We start from the raw sequence: 16,335 nt of genomic DNA on the forward strand, positions 1-16,335 counted from the left end.
ACCAGGAAAACAGGGCAAATCTGAGTGCTGGGAGTTATGTTACTATCAATGCATGGATATACATAAAACCAATACGGTACATCAATGCTGTTTTTACTCTATCCAATTTATGTCCAACTGTTTCAGTTTTGTATGCCACTTGTGTGTATCTTGAGAAATACAAGGTCTAGATGGTTCCTTGATCTCACTATCTACATCAGGTTCTGCTATAGGATCAATTTTCTTGTCCTTGACAAGGTTGTGTTGTCTGCTTCGTTTCCTCCTCACTTTGAGGGACAGAAGGCGAGAAACCTCATGAAGTCCACCCCACTTTTCCAGTGCCCGTGCTATATCGAAGCGCCCTGCGGGAAAATTCACACACTCCTAAGTTCAAAATGAAGTGGGAAGAAGCCCTAGATGTGTAATATTTACAGGTTCCGCCATCTTTCTTATAGCATGTTTGAATCAACCTAGAGATACCCAGAAGCAACCCACAGAAGCTTCTTCCCATAATTGATTCTAAAGCAAGAATCAATTATGATTGAGCTAGAGTCAATTGTACAAGGATTTGTATTAGTGACTTGAGAGAGAGTGAAGTTAAAATTTTGTTGTGAAGCAATAAATCAAAGCCTACCTGCGCGCTCTAATGACTTTCTACTGGGCATAAAAGAAGGGTCCATTCCCCAGCTTCTTTGAAATCTACTTATCTGCATAAAGAAATGAATTATATTCTGTTGAAACTATAAACAACGTAATGGCTTTGTCATGAAATAATCTTTCCTAGATGCATAACATTTATCATTCTGGTATCAAGAATGGAACTTTGCAGCCTACCTCATCTTGCATATTTTCAAGATTGTCCCAGTAACCTTTGGGTTTGCGGTGTTTGTAAGCCAGAGAGAGGTCCATTATTGTTGCGATCTTCCTGAATCCACCCATGCGGGTTATAGCCTTTTCAATATCCACTCGACTGTGCAAACGAAGTTGCTTCCTCATTGGCATAAATCCTTCCTGTCCATGTTCAGCAATGAATTTCGTGAGTTCGGATTTTAGGACTTCAATATCCCTCTGTAAGCCTGGAACTCTTGGCCTTTGTTGACAGGAGCTGCTTTGACCACCGCAATCTGAAAGGTTGTCAGCTGAACCACAGCTGTCTTCATCTCCAGAGCCAGATGAATTAATTTGTTGCTCTGACTTTGTATTCTGCTCACAAACTTCCGAAAAATTTGACGCTTTCCTGTTCTCAACATAGTCTCTTATTGCACACAAGTTTGATGGGAGATCTTCATAAATGACCTGAGGTAGAAGAACTGGCAATATTTCAGGCATTCAAATACTCAATGTGTATGCGTGTGTGTATATGTGTGGGTGTGTATTGTTTGGAGCGGCATTTAAGTGGATCAATTTACCTTCAAAAGACTGTATCTAAACAAACAAAGGTAAACAGATTTTTACAGTTTTCTTATGTAAAAAGAGACATGGATATAGGCCAAGCGCATTGAGTTAGATAACAGAGCTCCTTTCCAGTTTTTATGCAAAGGCTGTCTTAGGTGGACAACAATGAAAAGTAGGGTGTTGAATTCTTGGAAATAATCAAGCTAAATACTAAAAGCAATGTAATTGATAATCAACCAAATCAGACAAGTAGAGACACCTCTTCCATGATAGCTTCAGAAAGGAAAGTATCTTTGCGCATTTTTGACTCAACAGAATACTTCAGCAGTGTATGATGATTTCCTAGTTGTTCAAAAATCCATTTTCCCTGGAATGAGTCAAAGTCCCCTTCAACCTGTTCAAAACTGATCTCTTGTTCAAGGTGCTCCCACAAGTCTAACACAACCCGAGCATGAAGCACCATGTAAAGCAGGCCCTTACACCCTTCCTACACATTGATACATCCAGGAAATTACATCAATAACATAATTTATGGATAACACTGTATCGCAAATTCATTCTTATATTAGCATTTGTGCCATGTAAATGGTTCGGTAGTTTGCTTACGGTGGATGGCGATGGTAAAACAATGGTTGGTAAGCATAACACAGTGGCTGGAAAAATATTAACAGCTATGTTTCTCTCACTGTAGACTCTGCTCAACATGCAATCTTACCTGAAGAATGCGGACTTTATTATTATCTCTTGATAAAACCTTACTGATAGCTAAATTTGGAACTATCCTGCAACAAGTAAAAAAAATTGGAACATAAGATCTAGAAATCTTTCACATCATTGTTTTCCTTAGTGTAAAGAAGAACGATAAATAACTTACTCAGGAAGAGTCTCATAGGAAGACAGAATATTCCAAACATCACGAACAGGAGCTTTAACTGTTATGCTTGCAACAACACAGCGATGTACACCTCCATTTTCCTTCACATGAATATAATTTTATTTGTAACTTTGACAACAAATATGGCTCATTCTCAGAATTAAAGCCAGCTCCTAACAATTTAGAAAGGATAGGTTACCAAAAGTCCATCAAATCTGCGGAGATGAACTTCATCCACCACACAAGGCCTGTCAAGTCTACAAACTTTTCCAAATACACCCCAATTGCTGTTGACCTCACTGGAACTTGTGGGCAAGGAACCAGAAATCGAGCTGGCCAAACCTTCTTTGTTCTCTCCAGGTAGCAATTTATCACTTTCACACAAAGTACCATTTATCTTTTCGACAGGTGGCGCATTAGCCATAGAATTTTTATGCAAGTTATTTTCTTGCAGGGGAAGTCTCTGATTCCCCGTAATATTCCTTTCAACTCTATATGCCAAGGCTCTGAGGTTAACAGGAAGATCAGATCTGATTATCCTTTCCAAGAAAATAGCTGGGAAATTGAATCTTGGTATCACATTAACTTCATAAGATAAAATTGTTGATGATGACCTGCAAGAAAAAGAATTGGAAGATCCAAAAAGTTCTGTGGCAATGGAAAATGAAAACAGTAAACAAAAGGGATAGCTAAGCTTCATTGTCATATCTGGTTCATAATTCATTAATATATAGTATGGATATCATTACTTGCTTTAAGTTAAGTGTTTCTTTCACTCCCTCTCATATAATCGCATTTTGGCCCATACAAAAGAATAACAAATTCAAAAATTCAAGTTCAAAACACATTGATATGGTACTATTCAACAGAGTCATATATGAACTTCCTTGAATCTAAAAGGGAGTCCCACAGATTCAAACTTATGGTATATATAACATAAATATGTCTAGACAAAGGTCAAAGTTGGAACCTCTTCAGTCATCAGAACTTAGAGGGTTCTGACTTTAAATTAGCATGGAGTAATACATATAAGCATGCTGGTTTTGAATGAGGCAACCTTGAGTAACACTGTTCAGTGAGTTCACAAGTAAATCAAAATATAGTTTCTTTACACTATGCAAGGTTACTTAGTAAATAGTAGTAAGCAAGGGCTCTCATAGGTATAGATCCTACCTTGTTCCTGATTTTACAGACCATTTGCCCTCAAACTTCTTAAAGTCTCCATCTACCATGGAAAAGCGAAGTTCCCGATCCCACACCTGAAGCAATAAGAGAATTAAATAGTATTAAGTTCCAACTCACATCAAGTTTCTTTATTTAACTTCTAGTTTATTTATATTTATACAGATGAGAAGCATCACAACTTCTTAACTTTATGTTGATTTTATATGTTATACTGCAACTATCTTCATCTTCCCCTATAATTACTAAAACTTGTTGTATATTGCATAAGTGTTCCATGAATCCATTCTTCCTAATCCTAGGTGTACATTTCCCAGTTACAAACAGAATCTATTGAAAAATAACATGGAATGTTTAAGAATGCTTACAGAATTGAGTATCTCTTGAAGATCCAACACAACACGAGCTTCTATATGCCAATACATAGCCCTTTGAAACCCTCTTTGCTCTAACCATATCCGCCCCGGATGTGGGCAAGGAATTCGTCCACTAACAACAAAACAACACTCATAAACAAACAAACAAATAGCTTCCAAATCAAAACTTTCATTACCTCCACACAAGATTTGGAATAAAATCAGCGAGGTGCTCGTAATCAGTGAGAGCTTTCCAAACGGAATGAATGTCAGCATTGATGGAAATCTCTGCTTTGACTGTCCGTTCCCTCCAAGAAACCACGTGGAGCTCACAGTGGACTTCGCGGTCACCTTCTTCTTCTTCTTCTTCTTGTGGTGCAGTGAAGTTCCCTTCTTTGCCAAAATGGGTTCTGGGTTTGAACTGAGTTGAGGAGAGAGGAGTGGTCTTGTGATGGTGGAAGGGGAAGAAGAGGGTGAGAGACAGAAATGGTGGTTTGGAAATGGAGTGCAGTCGCAGAGGAACAAGGTGGTGGGGTCCAAGTCCAAGGTTGGTGGTTGAAGAAGCTCTACAGCATGTGGTAGTGTTCATGAGTATGAGTGGTGTGTTTGGAGAAGATGAAACAGAGCTTCTTCTTCATCAAACAGAGTTTTCTGCTGCATATGAATTGGTGGCTCCAGTTGCCGCCACGTGTCGTCATTTTCTATTTTATCCACAATTTTCAAAGTTTTTAAAGGCCACAATTTTCTATTTACTAAACAGATATTTTGCAATAAATTATGAGAATCATATACTAGCAATTAAATGTCATGATTGGATACTCTTTGTGCACATGGGTGGCTCTTATATAAATTATGCAAGGTAGAGCTGAGTTTATCATCACACAACACAAATTAAACATGATGAAGGCATTGGGTATATTGGTGATTATTGCAGCAAAGATGTTGATGGTATTTGTGCAAGGTCAACAAGGTGTTGACTGGAGTCCCTCGAGACAACAGTGCGTGTTCAAAATGAAATATTCGGTGGTCATCCTTTAGATATTCATTGTCTATAAGGAGACACTGATCTTGACTTTCATCATCTTCAATATCATGTATCTTTTGAATTTTCCTTCCATGTTAACATCAGAGATACTACACTTTTTCATTGTGATGTGCAATGGTATGTCAACAATGTAATGATAACAAAGCATGTTGTAATTTACGATGCCAAGAGAGATCAGGATACTTGTACATCACAATGCTGGCGTAATATTAAAGCTGAAGGAGTTGATTTTTACAATCAACGCAAAAACTCTTGGGGGAGGATACCATGGTGATCTATGGGGTGCTACCCTAGCTCGCTTTGTTTAAAACTTACATTTTTCGTATGGTCAAGTGCAAAAATTATATAAATAATCAATAATTATACATGTACATGTTTTATGGTTATGTAATATTTTATAAATAAAAGAGATCTCCCTTTGCTTCAGAATAAATATATATCATGTTCTCTCGAATATGTGTTTGTTTCTCACTTTTGTCCTTAGTTGTTACTATCCTTTTGTGAATAAATGAAATTTCATTCATACTATTAAAAATAGACATGGAGTCTCAGTCTCACCATTACAATAGGGAATTTACAAAGTTTAGGCTTATCCCAAAGGTCATTTTTTCTAGAATGCATGTTTTGCCAAAACATTTGCAAATCAATTACCAGTACAATTAAATACCTTTTAGGAAATGAAATTGATACAAGTTAGATGATTGTGCGATTCCATGATTTGTTTTTTTTTTTTTTTTTGATAATTTGGAGGGCAAAGCCCAGAACAAACACAAGAAACTACACTAGTCTAGGAGTTAAAACTCCCATTACATCATTAGTAACAAAAGCAAGGAGACCAGTAGGTATGTTGTCCCCATTGAAAGTAAGGTCTTGAACCTTATGACCATAAGAGGCTAGAAAGTTGGCACTCTTGTTTGCTTCTCTGTAAGTATCTCTAAACCAGACTTCCCAATTCCTATCAGCAAGATGAACAATCTCCCTAACAAGGTCTCTACAAGGGTGGTCCATGGAGCAGCATTGAGTGATGAGTTTGAAGGCATCACTAGAATCTGTTTCCACCAGGAGGCGATTAGCATTGAGGGCGTAGGCCATCTGCAATCCTTTAAGAATTCCAGTGAGCTCCGCACGAAGAGGGTTACAGAAGGCTAAGGTGGTACTAAAGCCTTGTAGAACAGTTCCATTCCAATCCCTAATGAGACCTCCACACGCTGCCTTGCCATGATTGGGGTGAACTGATCCATCAGTATTCAGCTTCCAAGTTCCATGTTCTGGTTTGGTCCACCCAATCTGAATTTCCCTGCAGTGGAGCTGGTTCACTTCCAGAGGTTTAGAGAGGGATCGGGTGACTTCCGCTGCAAAACTGGTGGCTATAATGATCAAGTTGCTTGGCACAGTGATATGGTTGTTAAAGACCAGGTCACACCTATCTTTCCAAATCTGCCAAGCAACAATTCCAAACAGCAAGGGCCAAGAAAGGCCACCACAATTACGAACCCAACCAACCACAATGAAATAATCACTTTCAATCAACTACTATTTAATTGTTGTATCAATTTATACCATGATTTAAGAAAGTAATTTTGAATTTCATTATTGATTATGAGTGTAAATTATATATGAAAAATCAGAAATAATTATGAGGTAAAAATTAATTTTTGAAATTACAAAAAAAATCAGAAAATTAATATCAATATCAATCAATATATATATATATATATATATATATATATATATATTAGAAAAGAAGAACTCCTATCAGACTGGTTTAGTGACGTGTCATTCTCACGTTAATTCTCAGTGACGTGTCATTCTCACGTTAATTCTCATAAAAAAAATTCACGTGTCATTCTCAGGTTAATTCTCATCAAAAAATATATTTTTAAATTTTAGATTTGATTAGGATTTAGGTTGTTTATTTCTTGATTTTATCTTAATTTATTTTTAGAGTATTAATTAGTTTTTATTTAATTTTCGGATTTTTAATTAATTCAGGATTTTATGAGCTTTTATTGTGATTTGTTAGATTTTGATAGTTTTTATCTATATTTATTTAGTACCTTTTTAAATTTTAGATTTGATTAGGATTTATGTTGTTTATTTCATGATTTTATCTTAATTTATCTTATTATTTATTTTTAAAGTATTAATTAATTTTTATGGTTTTTTTATTGAATTTTAGGATTTTTAATTAATTCAGGATGTTATGAGCTTTTATTGTGATTTGCTAGTTTTTTGTAGTTTTTATCTATCTTTATTTATTACCTTTTTAAATTTTAGATTTGATTAGGATTTAGGTTGTTTAATTTTTGATTTTATCTTAATTTATCTTATTATTTATTTAATGTTAATTTCAGGAAATATGAAAATCACGTTGGGTTATAATAACCTTATAATTGTATGTTTATAATAAAATAAACAAGAAAAAAATTGATACAGATTGGTGGGAAACATTAATAATTATATAAATATAAAATTGAAAAGGAGCTTCCAAATAAAACGTCAAATTTTTTTGAAACCAAATAAAACGTCATATTGTTAAATTAGATTTGTTAAATTATTATATTAGATTGAATTAGAGCATATAATTAACTAATGAATGTGAACACCTAATTTTTTTTTTACAACAAGACATTTTTTTTGGAATCTGACATTATTATTAATATGATAATGATAATTATTATGATTATATTTATTAACTTATTATTATTATTATTATTATTATTATTATTATTTTAGCCTCTTTATAGAAAATCAAAAGCGTATAAAAAACAGTTTCGAAATTCAACAATTAATAAAATCCGAATATTAAAAAAAATCAGAAGATTAGATAAAAAAAAAGGAAATTGAGGAAATAATCATGAGATTGATTCTAGGAAATTTGATCTGTCTCAAATCTTCCAGAAAAGAGGATAAATTCTGAATTAAATAAAAATTCGAAAATTTAATAAAAATATCATAAAATTTAATTAATACTCTAAAAATAAACTTTTTCTTCACCTAAAATTATTTCCATAACAAATCTTGAAACCGATTTTTTAAAGGTAATTTTAAATCTAAGAAAATTTTCATAAAATTTTAAAAGATTTGCCATAACTATCTAAGATTTACCTAGATTAAATAAAAAAACTAAAAATTTAATAAAAATTAACTAATAAAAACTCATAAAATCCTTAATTAAATAAAAATCCGAAAATTCAATAAAAAATAACATAAAATTTTATTAATACACTAAAAATAAACTTTTTCTTCACCTAAAATTTATTTCCATAACAAATATTGAAACCGATTTTTCAAAGGTAATTTTAAATTTGAGAAACTTTTTCATAAAATTTTAAAATATTTGTCTTAATTATCTAAGATTTACCTAGATTACTCCTTACTAATACTACATCAGCCATCTCCTCCCCTATATGCATCTGCTGTGAACCGGTTGGCATGGAGGAAAAATGAGGAAGATCGCTCGAGTATGCAACTTGCTTCATGTGGTGCTGATAATTGTATAAGTTGATAATTGTGTAAGTGTTTGACATAAATGTTGTTGAGTAATTAGATTATTTTCCTCATCCGCTTTCGATATATTTGTTAGAATGATTTTCATCCATCCAAGTCTATTTTATTCTCCAAATCTGATTCTTATATGCTCTTTTGTTTTCTCTTTTGTAGGTCTCAAGTCGCCCAAGGTTCTCCATGCTTCTATGATGAATTATGGTTATACTATTTGAACGTGATAGCACAAATTATGGTTCCTTTTTTGTGTGTTAATTTTATGTTTCTATTAAATGTTGAGTCAATAATTTATGTATTGAAACTTTCATTTGATCAATATTTCAAGCCCTAATAAAACTTATACTATTTGAATGTCTGATTCTACAACTAAGCTAAATCGTACCCATGACGAGTAGTATTGATGGATTTTTGAAGAGGTTCGACTTTTGAAACTGGAGATATTGTATTAATCACGTGAGTCTCCTTTATGTGAACCTATTTTATTTAATTTTATGTGAAATTTAAATTTTTATTTGATTTATGTACTCTATGTTTCTCACTTGAGTTTCCTGTTATTGAGATTTCTGGGTTTGTTGAGGGATAAGAAAACTCCTTCATCTATAAGAAAACTCCTTCATATATTTGATTTGCGTCTGCTGCAGATATAAGAGAGTTTGCAGAGTGGATTCTTAAGGGCGACAGAACAGTTAAAACCATCGACGAGGCTGAAACCACAATTGAGATTCTGTCAGATTTATTGATTGGACAAGGTTCTGATCCTCTTCTTGAATTGGTTAATTTTGCTTATCCGAACTTAGTGGCGAACTTGGAACATGATTCATACTTCCAAGAAAGAGCGATTCTCGCCCCGACCCTCAAGAGTGTCGAGCAAGTCAAAACCTACATGCTGTCAAAGCTTCCTGGTCTCGAGCCCCATGTAGATCAGATGAAGATTCTGAAGTCGACATAGAATGGTTCACCTCTGAGTTTTTAAACGACGTTCAGTGCTCAGGAATTCCAAACCACAGACTAACATTGAAAGTTGGAATTCTGATTATGCTTCTTCGAAACATAGACCAAGCAGTTGGTTTGTGCAATGAAACCCGATTGAGAGGTACTCATCTTACTCAATATATAATTGTTGCAACTGTTTTGTCAGGAATCAAGTTGGGCAAAACAGAGTACATTCCAAGGATAACCTTAACACCTTCTGACTCTGGTCTTCCCTTCAAATTATCTCCAAGGCAATTCCCTGTGACTTTATGGTTCGCAATGACTATAAACAAGAGTCAGGGTCAGTCCCTTTCACATGTGGGTTTGTACCTTTTGAGGCATGTGTTCACTCATGGACAGCTGTATGTCACTCTATCAAGGGTCAAATCTATATAAAAGGACTGAAGGTGCTCATTGTGGATGAGCAAGGGGTAGCTTCAAACTCCACGCGCAATGTTGTCTACCAAGAAGTTTTTTAGAACATAGGAGTTGAAACGAACACGCATAATCGCGCTCACTGTAGATTAATTCAGCTATTGTTTATTAGCCAACATTAAACCATCCCCTTATATGTTTTGCAGTATTTGAGATTTCGTTAACCAATCTTTTTATTAGTTAAACAATCGCACGAATTTCAAACAAGGGTTTCAATTTAAGACTTTTAGATCACTTTGCTTAGCATTTCAGACTCTTCTATTTCACCTGCTGTTTAACATGTTGGTAATTCTTTATATCTATGATTTGTGCATTTTGGTTACTTACGGGTAAATCAGGCTTAATAGAGAAGTATTTTGGTCCACTTTGCTCAGCATTTCAGACTCTTCTATTTCATCTGTTGTCTACCAAGAAATTTTTGACAACATATGAGTGGAAACTAACGCGCATAATCGCGTTCACTGCAGATTAACTCAACTACTGATTATTAACCACTATTAAATCATCCCCTTATATGTTTTGCAGTATTTGATATTTCGTAAACAAGGGTTTCAATTTAAGACTTTTTGACCACTTTGCTTAGCAGCTGAGACTCTTCTATTTCATCTGTTATTTAATAAATTGGTAATTCCTTATATCTATGATTTGTTCTATTGTCTTCATGTTCACAACGAATGTCAAACCAGTTCCTGTTGATCTGGATCAGCCTTAGAAGACAAGTCCTTTTGTTGAATTTGCTACGCATTTCAGATTCTTATATTTCATTTGTTGTTTAATATATTTTAAAAAACAACATATTGACTGACGTATCAAATACGACAAACATATTTCCCGTGCAACGCACGGGTAAAAAAACACTAGTGAAATATGATATCATCTACCTACTAATTAAGAATAGTGTGAGAGAGAGAAAAAGTCAAGAAACGTAAATCATGAGGGGGTGACACCTATAGGAGATACTATTTTTTAGTTTAAAAAATAATATATAGTATAAGATAAAAGATAAGATTCATTGCAACAATATTTAATTTTTAACCAACAACTGTATACAAAATATTTAAAATCTATAAAACTTATAATATTTTCATCAAATCAAATGAAACATGAAGATATAATTTTTTTTTATCATAATACATTTTTTACAATGTCTTCAAAAGTAAAAGTAGGTTAGATAGGCATGATATGAAGACAAAAGTAATAATTATTTATCATTATTTAATTTAATTTAATTTAATTATTTGAGTTTTTTTCCAATGAATCAATAAATTTAAGAGTACTTCTTTCAAATAATATTATGTCGCTGTTCCTTGCCCCAGTCGATGTTATAGGGGAAATGGGGAAGTTAATAAGGGCTTTCTTGTGGAGTCGGGTGGATGGAGGTCACCGGGTTTCATGGATTGCATAGGAACAGATTTGTAAAAGTTCCCAAGTAGGAGGCCTAGGTAATGGATTTCTGAGTTGGAAGAAAAGAAGGCTTTTTGGAGAAGGGTAACATGGCTAGCTATGAATGGAATGATCAGAATATTAACCATTGTTCCGCTCTCCTTCGTGACGTATTCAAGGTGGTTTTTTTTTAATAAGCTAATGTTAGTTGTTAATTGTTAGTAAATTAGTTCATTCGTCAAAATTTGAACTCTGACCCTTCACCCTACAATTCCTTCATTCCCTTAACTCACCAAGTGACCTTAGCTCACCAAACGAGCTACCCTTTGGGGGACACTGTTATTGCAAAAGCGTTCAACGAATGTTTCTTTTTGTAAAACCCAAATGATAAGTGATTAAAGCCAACCTTGCACACCAAATATCTACATGGTAATTACTTACATGACACGACCAAGAACTCACAATCACAAATTCTAATGACTTGATAACTCCTGAACTACAATGGCTGATTCTATATTTTATCTGATTCAACGAAAGTTGTCTATGCTCTGTTGGTCAAGGATATTTCATCTGATTATGGCAGGACCCGTGGGTGGAGCTGACCCCTTTATTTGCCAAATTTCCTAGAGTATCTGCTCTTGCCACTAATAAAAATGCAAAAGTTAGTGAGGTGGGCCAGTTTTCAAATGGGTTGTGGGACTGGGGATTTAGGACTTGGACCGGGAAAAATTTATTATGGTCATGTAAAAAGTTGTGTAGAGTTACATATTTGGCTTTTGACATGGTACATCAGGTTTTTTGTGTTTTTAAGTATTTTTAAAAAATAAAAAATAAAAACTGAAAAAATATTTTAATCATAAAATTAATCCTTAATCTTTTCATCTTTCATTATTTTTTTCTTAAAAAATTCTGAAATTTTGACCCAGCCACCATCTCTCTGAAACCTCCATGACATAAAAAATTTCCTCCACCTCCAACCAATAATCTCTTTCCTCTCTTCTTCATCTACTGCAAACATAAAAACTTTGGATATTTTGTTTCAGGGGTTGAGAAAAGCTTGGATCTTTCTTCTGGGTTTGGAAAAAACTCCACCATCACCAAAATGTTCTTAACCTTTGCAACTCTCTGCAAACCTCCGGCCAGCATCAATCCAACCCAGAAGAAAGAAGAAAAAAGAAACCCTAATTTATGTAAAGAGAAGAAACAACTACTAGATTATAGGATTTCTTCTTTTTAAAACCTCCGGCCAGCATCAATTTCTTCTTTCTCTCACGCCATGGAATGGAAATCAGAAGGAGAAAGATCTGAACTTCCCTTCCCATCCTTTCCTCCCTTGGACTACTAGAAACCCAAATCGCAACCCTAAAGTTTACAGCTTTCTGGATCTGGATCTGCATCTGGGGTTATGTGGAGGTGAAGATTGTTGGACTGGGTTTATCGGAATCAAACGACCTCGTTTCCAACTCTCTTTCTCTCTCTGTATCGGCTTCTCGAAAACGCTTCTTCAGCCGCCGCCAGCGCGATTTCTCCTCTTCCCGCACCCCTCTCCACTGCGTTGGGAGCTCCTCAGATATGGTGGTTCTGGTGGATTATTGGTGGTTCTGGTGGATTTTGTGTTGGGAGGTCGAATGGAGGTTGGAGTTTCTAGCATGAATATTGGCTGATTTCGTGGTGGTCCAGCGCATCTCCATGACCGCGTGCGGTGGTGGGGCGGCGGTTTCGCTGTGGTCGCTGCGCCTCCATCTTCTTTCTTCTGCTGAATCTAGAACACATGCATACTGGTGATGGTGATGGACGGTGGCTGGGTGGGAGGGGTGGAGAAGGAGGAACAGAGGAATTTGGCTGAAGATGATGATGAACATTAACTATTATCATTTAATAACTATTTCCCTAATTCTATCATGATATATTAAATATTTTTATTTTAAAAAAATACAAATTACCTACTAAACCTTCTATTGCAGGTCAAAAAGCAGATATGCAACCATGCACAAATTTTTAGAGGTGTATAATAAATTTCTCCTGGACGGGACTCTTTGTTTGGGAGATTTTGGGTACTAGGAGCTACTTGCTGGAACAATGTACTCATGTGCACCCCTAATAACTCACTCTCTAATATAAAATGTTGATTTCTGACTCAACTAAGATTGACTTCAATGGAATATACGTATATTAATTACACAATTCTTTTCTAGGTAAAGTTTCGGTTAAATCACTCATTGTTCTAGGTGGATCAATAACTTTAAGATAAATAAGTTAAAACTTTCATATTCTATTTATTAATTATTTATAAATAGTCTAATTGATCCATTAAAATGAGGTAAGCTAAGTAATCCTCATAAATCATTTAAACAACAAATTTTTAGCAAGAAGAGCTAATGTCTCAAAGAATTTAAAAAGACAATATTTATATCTTAAATGACATTAAAATATTAATTATTTATATATATATATATAGATTAATTTCTATGCACCGACGGTGTAAATAAGTTTTACACCATCATTCAATCATATCCCTCCATTTTGTTAGCTTAAAATTAATTTTGAATTTAAGAATATCTAAAAATAGGAAATGGAAGGTTGTGATTGAATGATGGTGTAAAACTTTTTACACCGTCGGTGCATAGAAATTAATCTCATATATATAAATTTCTTATTCAACCGTTAAAGATTTCATGGATGTGGTTAACTGCATGGTGGTCATTATCCAATAAAGTAAGTCAAAGTCACTTTTCTTTACAATAAAATATTAAACAAAACAACAGTCAAATCCAATTACTTTTTGACTATTACTTTGCTAATTTCTAAAGCTGCCAAAGATGGCTTCTATATAAATTGCAAATTACACTGGGGTTTCATGCAACGTGGTTACGGTGGTGAAAATAAGAGACAATAGCTTGGTTTAATTTCTTAACTAACAAATATGTTGAAGGCCTTAGTTACAGTTGTTGCTATATTGGCGATTTTTGCAGCAACAAACATGTTCATAGTCTCTGTGCATGCTCAACAAGGTGGTGGTGACTTGGGGGGCCCTAGGACAACAGTGAGTGTTGAAAATTACATTGGTCATTCTGTTTCTGTACATTGCTGGTCATCGGAAGATGATGTTGGCGAACATAACTTAGGCGATGGACAAAAGTTTTCGTGGTCCTTCAAAGTTAACATTTTTGGTACTACAAAGTTTGTTTGCACTCTGAAATGGAACAACATGGAAAAAACTGTAACAATTTATCATGCTAAAAAGGATAAGAGCCTGTGTGCAACGCAGTGCCTCCGAGATATTAGACCAGATGGACTCTATTTTTACCATCAGTACGATGTGTCTTGGGAGAAAAGAATCGGATGGTAATGCCTTGCCTAAAAACTATAAGTCATTTTTAGTCTTGTGAAGTGAACTAAGAATCACTCACTCCCTCATTATATGATATTTGTAATGGTTTATATATTTTGGCAGTGAAATAGAACTCCACATATTTTGATCGTATTTGTCATATTTGATTTGTTTTTAGAATAATAATTATCACTCACCTCTTAGCCAAACAAACCGATCAACATTAAAAAGAGAGTAATAAAAACATAAAAGCAGAATCAACCTAGCTGGCGCTGTACATTAGTACTGGGGTTTTTTTTTTTTCCCGAAAGATAAATGATTTGTTGATAAAAGAATACTCATGAGAATAAACCTCTCATGAGAAAGAGAGAGAGCAGTGTAGCCCAAAAATTACAAACATAGCACTCCCTCTAAGAAAGCCCTACTAAAAAGTGTACCTCATTAAAATTTCACTAGAAAAATTCAATGGAAAAAACCTAGAAAGGAAAAAGAATATGCACTTTCGAGTATATCAATAAAATATAGATTATAAACCCAACAATGAATCATAAACGAAGGCTTTACTTTCACTGCTCTCTTTGTTTTTCTTTCTTCTTATTTCTATTTTCCTTTTTGTATTGTCGTCAACAATAATTTCACAGTAATCGATGACTTTACCGACGGTAAGGTCATCGTATCCCTATAAATAAAGTAATAAACCTTCGCGTAACAAGTTCTCCACACTTTCAAAATAATTGACAAAAAAAAAAAAACTCACCAAAAGTAATGATTTGATTTATTTTGAATTAAAAATATAAAAAATAATAATGTGAAAGAAGCTATTGAATGAGGTGGTGATCACTTATTACAATTTCTTCCTTTTAGCTTTTGGTTTATAATATTGTAAAGAATAGGTAATGTTAATGAGCTTAATGATTATCACTCCTAGGGTAAAATACTAAAATATTTCTACACAGATGTCAAACAACTGAATATCACGTTTTTAAATGTACTAACGTTCATTTTATTTTAATTGAATTAAAAGTACGTTTTGTGATTTGGTGATCCATCATTGAACGTTTATGTAAAAAAATTACACTAACAAAGCACTACCATTAAATTTAATATTGATTTCTCACTCAAGAATATTAGAGATAATTTCATGATAGAGTAAATATCAATCCAGTCAATTCTTTAAGAAGAATACTCTAATATAATAGAATGTTGATTTCTGGCTCTATCAAGATTGAATTCACTGGAAAAAACGTATATATTAAAATTATTTTTTCGCAAGGAGAACTAAGGTTCAACTCTCAAGTAGAATATAAAACAGGATCTTAAATGACATTAAAATATTGAAGATTTCATCATGTACGTCATCATGATTCAATAAAGTAAGTCAAAGTCACTTTCTTTACCTTATTTTACAATAAAATATTATTAAACAAAACAACAATCAAAATTTCAAAGTAACTGTCATGTAGAAAACTTTTTGACATTTCTTTGGTAAATTAAATTGTAAAGCTGCCAAAGATGGGCAAGTTTTGTAGGAAGTGATATCATAAAATTAAATTCAGGATAAGAATGTTGGTATACTTTTTTGGGGGGTTTTCTCTGGTACAGGAATTTTTTTATGGGCATGATACATGAATGACATGTACCAGTAGCATATTTACACCTGGAAATATTTTTTGTTCAATAATTAAAGTTATAAACTTGTTGTAATTATAAAGCAACCCCAGAAAATTATTATTACTATTAGTTAGCCCATGACCAACCCACCAGTTTCTTCACCTCTCTTCACACTTGCAAGTTTATATATTTTTTTGATAAGCACCTGCAAGTCTGTATAATCTGGAATCCGAATCACATTTAAGGAGAAGAGCTTTGAAGTAAA

At 33.9% G+C, this 16,335-nt stretch overlaps 2 protein-coding genes across 3 annotated transcripts; one reads left to right on the forward strand and one right to left on the reverse strand.

Moving 5' to 3' along the window:
* Positions 1–39: 39 nt before the first annotated feature.
* On the reverse strand, positions 40–4,459 carry LOC130714102 (uncharacterized). 2 transcript variants are annotated; one of them, XM_057563987.1, is made up of 10 exons: positions 3,984–4,455; positions 3,799–3,919; positions 3,422–3,507; positions 2,448–2,862; positions 2,249–2,349; positions 2,090–2,156; positions 1,634–1,861; positions 814–1,275; positions 614–686; positions 40–341 (listed from the first exon to the last, which is right to left on the reverse strand). In XM_057563987.1, the coding sequence occupies exons 1-10, from the start codon at positions 4,373–4,375 to the stop codon at positions 94–96; spliced, it is 2,193 nt and encodes a 730-aa protein (XP_057419970.1). In that variant the 5' UTR covers positions 4,376–4,455; the 3' UTR covers positions 40–93. The 2 variants fall into 2 exon arrangements, with proteins under 2 accessions (XP_057419970.1, XP_057419971.1); XM_057563988.1 differs by lacking the exon at positions 40–341 and adding an exon at positions 348–525 and having other exon boundaries at positions 3,984–4,459.
* A 9,592-nt stretch (positions 4,460–14,051) lies between these two features.
* LOC130713421 (S-protein homolog 5-like) lies at positions 14,052–14,477 on the forward strand. Its single transcript, XM_057563188.1, has one exon. The coding sequence runs from the start codon at positions 14,052–14,054 to the stop codon at positions 14,475–14,477; it is 426 nt and encodes a 141-aa protein (XP_057419171.1).
* The last annotated feature ends 1,858 nt before the right edge of the window (positions 14,478–16,335 follow it).

This window comes from Lotus japonicus, chromosome 4 (genome assembly GCF_012489685.1).
Source record: "Lotus japonicus ecotype B-129 chromosome 4, LjGifu_v1.2".
In the NCBI taxonomy this organism is placed as follows: domain Eukaryota; kingdom Viridiplantae; phylum Streptophyta; class Magnoliopsida; order Fabales; family Fabaceae; genus Lotus; species Lotus japonicus.